At 44.2% G+C, this 7799-nt stretch overlaps 1 protein-coding gene across 1 annotated transcript; it reads right to left on the bottom strand.

The window, feature by feature from the left end:
• Positions 1–369: 369 nt before the first annotated feature.
• On the bottom strand, positions 370–5135 carry LOC120805603 (homeobox protein orthopedia B-like). Its single transcript, XM_040155977.1, has 3 exons — positions 5099–5135; positions 4336–4730; positions 370–1468 (listed from the first exon to the last, which is right to left on the bottom strand). Exons 1-3 carry the CDS (start codon positions 5133–5135, stop codon positions 965–967), a joined length of 936 nt encoding a protein of 311 aa, XP_040011911.1. The 3' UTR covers positions 370–964.
• Positions 5136–7799: the final 2664 nt, after the last annotated feature.

Here is a 7799-nt window from a genome sequence, read left to right on the forward strand (position 1 = left end):
TCCACCATGACCCTACAATGGGTTGGGTCAGTACTAACGATTACAATATATTCTTCAAACAAAACAGTAATTAGAACATTTGTTCAAATTTAATGGAGACATGAATCATTCTTGTTTTGACATTCTTGAAAATTACTTTTATTTGTTTGTCATTTTAAACTGGTACAAACCCGTCAATGTGGTGCATTTTCGATGTAAGTTCAAACATTTAAGAAATGTGTCAAGTAATAGCACATACAATAAGTTAAAACATGTCACAAAAAAGACCAGCGGGTACATAGCAGGAATGTTTTATCTACACAAAACATCCTAAAACATAGTAGGCCTACTGAAAGATCATGTAGTTTTTTTTTTTTTTCCTCTTTAGATTTATGCTCCCATCCCATGCAGACGAGACTGAGGGTCGCCTCCAAATTACCTGTTCAGTCTGAGTGGGAGCCATTCTCTCCTTAAATGATCCAAGTGTTTAAATCCACATGCACAGTGCATGCCTGAGACCCAGTTCAATAGGCCCACCTACGGTATGGCGCGTGTGTGGCAGGCTGTTACCGAAATTTATACCCAATCTTATAATAACACAACTTCACCTGAACACAATAACATGTGTGCGTAAGGACGCACTCAATGAAAACTTAAATACGACGATTGTTTGGCTCTCAGTAATTAGGGCCTATAGTCTAGAGATCATTACAATAGTATTTATCATCAATATTTGATAAAATCCTTTTGAATTAACAAGATAAATAACCCCAATCCCAAGTTATTTTTTCTTCCATTTGTCCATCAGTGTTGTCCTTGTCTTTTAATCATTATGTCTAGATGAAGTCACATACAGTCTCCATTTTCTCACATTTCAGGGCCTGATTAGCTTGCTTGTTCTCTCGTGTTGATCTAAATAGCGGGAAAAAAAACAAAAAAACAAAAAACAGAAAAAGAGCTTCAGGGTGGGGCTGAGAGAGGGTCACTAAGTGAAACTCATGGACACTGTGTGCTCCAGCGCTTTGCGCCGCAGTGACGCGATGCTTGTCCCTCTCCACATGTCACTGTCCGGGGAACTACACAGCTGCGGGGAGCCCGATACGTTCGTGGGGCCGGAGAGGGAGGCCGACATTCCGGGGAAAGGTGTCTGGTAGAGGTGGGACTGCAGACCGGAGCCGTTGGATGACAGGCCGTTGGAGAGCCCCATGGAGTTCGGTGGCGGGCCTGGACCCAAGCTGCACTGTGACAGAGACTGCGCCATGCCAGGCTGGCGACCCAGGGCAGGCGGGAGCTGCAGCTGGGAGACGCCCGGCATCCCCGTGGCCCAGCGAGAGTCGTTGGCATGGAAGGAGCACAGGCTGTTCTCCATGGCGGCCGCGGCAGAGAACTGGGGCAGGCCCGGCGTTGGCAGCAGCGTCCCCGGGGCGCGGAAAACATTGGTGGTCTTCTTCCTTTTCTTCCATTTAGCCCGTCTGTTCTGGAACCAAACCTGCAAGCGGAGAGACAGGACCATGAGCCATCAGAAGGGCAGACTGAGGAACACATGTCTGAGCTGGTGTCAGTTTACATTACACCATAATACGGGCAACAAGGTCGATGTTGGAAGAGTGTCCCTACAGGACGTGCTAGTGTAACCATGGGAGAAAAATAGGCGAATATTACGCTCGATAATCTCACTTAAAACCTCGTCACATCTCAGAAAAATTTTACTGCTGTAGCAGAATATTTGGGTCTATATAATATTAATACAACAAAATGTCTATAAATCATTCACCCTCCACATGTATTTTATGCCATGGCAGCAGTGTCCTTGAGCAGCACAAATTCTCTAACCGCTGTGGGGCCTGCTCTCAATCTGACCCAACACTGCCGGACCACTGGGCTGGGGCAATTTGAATGAGCAGGAAATAAATGCAGACCTTCTTCAGCCGGCCTAGTGGACTCTTATCAGAATGCGTTCACCGCAGCAGCCGAATAGGCAGAGCTTTGAGGGGGGTTTCTGTCCGACAACAGTCGGTGCCATCCATGAATCGTGCTAACTTCTGTCAGTGCACGGCCTTTACGACATCAAGGGGAAGCCCCCTCGAATAGAGGCGCCGTAAATAGCGACCATTCGGTTACTGTCCACATATTATCACGTGTTTCTAAGACGCTATGGGTGGAACCAAAGAAGTCAAGATGCCAGTGCTAGGGGTTCCATTGGAAATAAAACAGAACAGAAGGCGCTTTGTATAAAAAAACGCAGCAATCACAGGGGGGTTCATTACTGGCGTTCCGCAGCAGTGGGCCCAACAATTTATTTCTAACATCTTATTTACAATCAGATTAACTGAAAATTGCCCTAAATATTGTGTGGTCTTAATTACAAATGGCCCTGCATTACTGTAGCCTGCACAATCTACGGGAAAATAAAATCTACCGGTCCACACACACACACACGAGCCCGCGTGCACGGCTAGGAAAAAAAACGCACGCGCGCCCCCCGTTGGGCTTTATAAAGATTTCATCATCTTCGGGCGTGATTAATGCGCGCGCGAGGCCGTGAGTCGATGCCTCCGTATTAAAAGTGAAATCTCGCTCTCATTCCGCTCAGCCAGCCGTGAAACGTCGCCCAAACCCATTACACTCGGGGGGGGGAAAGAAAATGCAATTTCTCATTCCATTAAAAAAAAAAAAAGTACAATATATTCTTGGGTCCTATTAAGACGTCGCTGATAGCGCATTTTAAAGGGAGAGGCTGAGGAGGCACGCACGCGGACCAGCCCGCCCACTGAGGGCTGCACCTGCGCGGCCTGCACTAATGTTTACCAACAGCCAGCGGGAGCCGACCTGCGCCGAGCGGCCGGGATCCTGCACGGGATGAAGTAAAGAATTGATTATTAAGGTGACTAATGGTTACACTGGTTTTATTGCTTTCACTGGGATCATTTGCATGAATTTCGCATCACTGGTTAATAACCCGTTCACTGTTATAAATAAGATTGAAACGGGTTGATAATGTGTTTGGTTTATTAGAGCCCGGTGTGGTCCTGCATGCTTGTTCAGAAAATAAGCACTGTGTGACCTAGCCAGCATAAATTGTTTAAAAGTGATGTGTGTGTTCAATTTCCCGAAATAAGAATCATTAAATGACATTTTAAATGTCATCACTATGAGCAAAGCGAAGTAAAAAAATAAAAAAATAAAAAAAGTGGCACACATTCCCATTTCTGTAAAAAAAAAAAAGGGGGGGGGTCATATTTTGTAAACGAAATTCTTAAAGATGTACTCTTTTCTTTCTGGCCAGCTTAACTCCCTGTATTCGTAATTTGTAACGATACATATCGAAACCTTAATTCTACCTGTGTAATGTTATGCAGTTGTTGCAGGTCCACGTTTCAAAATTGCACAGAAACAAATGAAAATCAGGCTAATGCAAAATGAAAGAACTCTCACACCCCCAGTTCCAGTATTTCCGGGGACAGTCGTTAACACAATATTTTCTGAAAATTGTAAAAGGCACCTTGGTATTTTTGGCTTCGTGAGCACCGGATCCCTGCTCGTTGTCCGCAGATGAGAAATGTTTTAGCACCTTCGACAGAGACTTTGTATATTAGCTGGGGCAGGGCTTCCGAAAATGAAATATATCTCTTGCGATCGGGCTAAACTTTGAACTAATTATGGGATATTTGATTCATAAAATTCAATTATAACGGGCTTGAGTGGGTATATATTCTAAAACCACCGTTGTTAGGATATCACAACACATCGAACATACTCTATATTTCTTATGCAGTGCTTTTTGAGTGTGTGTGTGTGTGTGTATAACTAGGCAGGATATATCACTGTTTGTATACCTAAAAAAGAAATGATCTGAAGTGATTCTATTACTTTAATGACAAACCAAACATTAGGGCACTTTGAGTTGCAGTCTGAGGTCATTTTAGACCGCGCCAGCTGGCGTCACTCCCCTGGTGCTAGCTTTGATATTTTGAGGCATTTGTACCCAAAACTTGACACCTGATCGCCAGAAAATTCCTGTGGAGGAGGGGACCAGTGACAAATATGTGAATTAACGTTATGGTAAATGACGAGATGATCAGAGGCGACCAGACCAGACGAACAAACGGAGAGATCACTGGTCCAGAAGCCTCTTCTGGTGTGAGCTGAGCTTATTTTGCTCACTGCCTAGCAGGTGGAATTAAAGGATGGTGGGTTTTTTTTTTTTTTGGACATTTATATCTTACTGAAAAACCCCACAAGATCAACTGTGCAACCAAAGCCACACCCTGACACACCACGCCAGTGTTTGCGTCTTGTGAAAAAACAAATAAAAAAAACCAACAAAAACCCCATCAACATTGCACAAGTGTTTACCTGAACTCTGGACTCAGTGAGGCCGATCCGCAGCGCCAGTTCCTCCCTCATGAAGATGTCAGGGTAGTGGGTTTTGGCGAAGCTGCGCTCCAGCTCGTTGAGCTGCGCCGGGGTGAAGCGCGTCCGGTGCCGCTTCTGCTTCTGCTGGCTGGTGGGCTGACCGGAGCTCTGCTGCGGTTGCTGCTGCTGCTTCTCCTGCTCCTTCCCGTTCACCGGCATGCCGGCAGAGTTGGAACCCACGGTGGCGATGTCTTCTCCCGGCAGGAGGGTGGTTCCCTCTACGGAGTCCGAACCAGGGGCCATGTCTCCCGGATGCCCCTGGTCTGGCACGCCACCTCCCAGACGGCACTTGAGAGCCTCTCGGTGTCCGAGTAACTCTGCGGCGTCCTTCATCCCTGAGAGGATGAGGAGGCGAGAGGCGAGAGGCTCTGAGTAAATACCCGGCAAATCTTGGAGCGCAGCATTTTTAAACGAGAGTTGCATGAAATAGCTTGGCTTCTTTATGAGAGAAGCAGTGGGTTCATTTAAAAATATAACAATAATGTCAGTATAGCTTGAGTCATAATTCTACACAGTCATATTTGCTGTCAGATCATTCCTAATACCTGATAAATTACTCGTAAAGAACTGCTTTGACCAAAGATAAACCACTTAACTGCTAATACAATTAACTACAGACTCTATATATCACTTCAAAAGGGTAAGCAAGAAGTTGAAATCTTACACTGGAGTTTAGGGCCGGAGTTTAGTGATGATAACTCACCGAGCCGAGCATCCAGGAGGTCGGCGTGAGAGAGCATCGCGTACCGCTCCAGGGCGAAATGCGCTCCAAAAAAATCCTACAACTTTGGGGCAATTTAAAAAGTATATATCGTCTAAATGAACGAAAATTCGGTTTGTGGTTAAAAAAGGAGGTCCCTTGCATTATAATGTCCTTTAGAGCGACGGGGAGGCGCTTATTAGTTGAAAGAACCCGTGAGCTTCCTCAAATAAGAGCCAATCAGAGCGGGAGTTTGGAAATGTCAGCGACGTGACTCCCCCCTCTTTTTTTTTTTTGCTTTTTTCTTTTTTCTCTTTACACACACAGGCACGCACACAAGCTCGTGCGCGCACATACCCGAACGTGCACGAAACACTACAATTCAATTCAATCCTCTGCCATTCCGTCCTCTGATTTATTAGCTTTTCATGCTCAAATTATTCCACGTTAAACACCTTAATGTGTTTGTTTAATCTCATATAGCCCGCGCCATGACAGGACTCCTGTTTGTAGACAGACATACAGCACATGTAAAATACAGGAGGTGAGCAGATGCAACGGCCTGTTTTATTTTGCCCAACGAGATGGGAGCTTACAGTTGTTTGAAGCAGAAAGGCATTGCCATTGAATAATTATCCATATCCAAATCTCAATTTTCAAATCGTTGGACTATGTCAATTAACCTGTTTACAAACAGTGACCATGCTTCTGAAAGGGGGGATTTATTTCCCAAATAAACACATTTCGAGCTGATTACTCTTTGTATTTTTTTTTCTTCTTTTTAATAGGCCTGCTTTTTTTTCCCACCGAAAGGGGCAGTGGATTGAGTGTATTCTGTGTATGCTCACAGTTTGGACTTTTGTCATAAAAAGAAGAAAAAAAGGAGACGAGAGAACCTCATGACGCCAGGCCTCCTCTCAACACCTCAGAGCCCCACATCCCCTCCAGTCCTTGGATCACAAACACAACGAATATCGCTCCCATTCCCCCATGGCAGGTGATTTGTGGAGACAAATCGGGGAAATAAATAAATAAACGAGTACAGATGGATTTAAGCTCTGTTAGTGATCGGCCGCTTTAGCTCCCATCGACTTTTCATCAGCGCGGGCGCAATTAAAGCTATTTAGGCCTGTTTGGCTCAAACAAAATCAGACGTGCTGGACCCTAAACGATTGTGCCCCTTTAGCAGTGGTCCATAAGTAGGTCTATTATACAATTAACAGGACAGTCATTGATCTGCGCTCGACTCTCACTTCTCCAGACAGTGCTGGTTAGAGGGGGCTTTTGGCAGATGTCAGGGTGAGCCCGGTGAATAGACCACCGCCTGGGACTAAATAGGTTTCCTTGCAGCCGCACAAAGGAGGCGTCCGAGCGAGGACTCCTCTCTCTCCTCCCGCGCCACATGGAGGCAGCTCATCTTTTATGCCCCTCAACGGCAATCTGCCGGGACGCAGGGAAGTAGCCTATATGTGGCGCAGCGTGAAGAACTTAAGGAAATGGACTGGTGCATGGTCCACTGAGATGAGGAAAGCTGTGACCAGCTCGCGAAGGCTCAGGATAAGCGATCGACGGCGGCAGCAGCAGCAGCAGCAGCAGCAGCAGCAGCAGCAGCAGAGCCTCGATTCGTTTGATTCAGACGTGTAGGCAAGGAGAGAGGAGAGGGACTGTCTGTGTTGGGAGTTGTAAGGCCAGCCCTGCCTGTGTGAAGGGCTTGAGCCGGGAGAGGTGGTTTGTATGCCCTCGACGTTGTTTGATTTCCAATTAGTCTAAGCATGAAGATAACTGATGTACCTTAAAACAAACAACAAAAAAAATCTATATTTTTGAGATGAACTCAGCCCATGTAAGGTCATGTAGATAAGTTTCATTTTAAAAAAAAATGTAGCTCTTGTTACACAAAATGTGTATTAATAAATCTATGAATAATTAAAAAAAATACGAATTAAGTAAATATAATAATAAATTACGTTCATTTAATTTCAATTCATGATTATTTTAAGGCATTTTTTCAAGTTAATATCTGGGACTAATTTGATTTAAAAAAATTCTATCAGTTAAATAATAAACGTGCCTACGACCACTACAAATACAAATGCAATTAAATATTATTGCTAAAAATCGTGTTGTGTAAGTTGTATGTTTTCTGTATTTCCTGTTTATTTTCCTATAGAAAAATAAATAGATAATAATAAATAGTATTCAAATATTGATTTAATATTAATAATAATAGTAACAATAATAATAATAAATCTTATTTTGGAAAGTATTAGTAGCTCTGCCATTAAAGCAAAAAGCCTAATTCACAATTATTGATATGACGTCCTGTTTATATAAGACGTGTAAAAATCTAAAGGTTGTAGCTATTCTAGCCCACCTATCTGAAGCTTTGCATGATAAATACTGATATTGTGGATTGTTGCAGTGACAACAGCCCGGATAGCAGATATCCCCTCAGCTGTCCGATCCTCGGGCTGTAACTTATGGCTGTAATAACACAAACCCACATGAAAAGGGTCTATGTCTCACTCAGCCTCCCTAACTGGACCACATCAATCTTCCCCAGCAAAAACACACTCACATACAATCCTCCCGGGTTAATGCGGCGCATCTGACTGCGGAACGGCTGTTTACACGCGAGGAGACACTTTTAATGGAAGCGCACCAAAAACAAATGCAATTTTGTAGAGCAATTTCAAAGATCAAG

Source organism: Xiphias gladius, chromosome 19 (genome assembly GCF_016859285.1).
Source record: "Xiphias gladius isolate SHS-SW01 ecotype Sanya breed wild chromosome 19, ASM1685928v1, whole genome shotgun sequence".
In the NCBI taxonomy this organism is placed as follows: domain Eukaryota; kingdom Metazoa; phylum Chordata; class Actinopteri; order Istiophoriformes; family Xiphiidae; genus Xiphias; species Xiphias gladius.

What these genes read in the sequence shown, in the direction of transcription:
- LOC120805603 (XM_040155977.1), bottom strand. Translation starts at nt 5,135, where the DNA reads ATGCTCTCTCACGCCGACCTCCTGGATGCTCGGCTCG. An exon ending in CCTCCTGGATGCTCGGCTCG is followed by an intron (nt 4,731 to 5,098) that starts GTGAGTTATCAT and finishes TCATCCTCTCAG; the next exon opens with GGATGAAGGACGCCGCAGAG. An exon ending in TCACTGAGTCCAGAGTTCAG is followed by an intron (nt 1,469 to 4,335) that starts GTAAACACTTGT and finishes CTCCGCTTGCAG; the next exon opens with GTTTGGTTCCAGAACAGACG.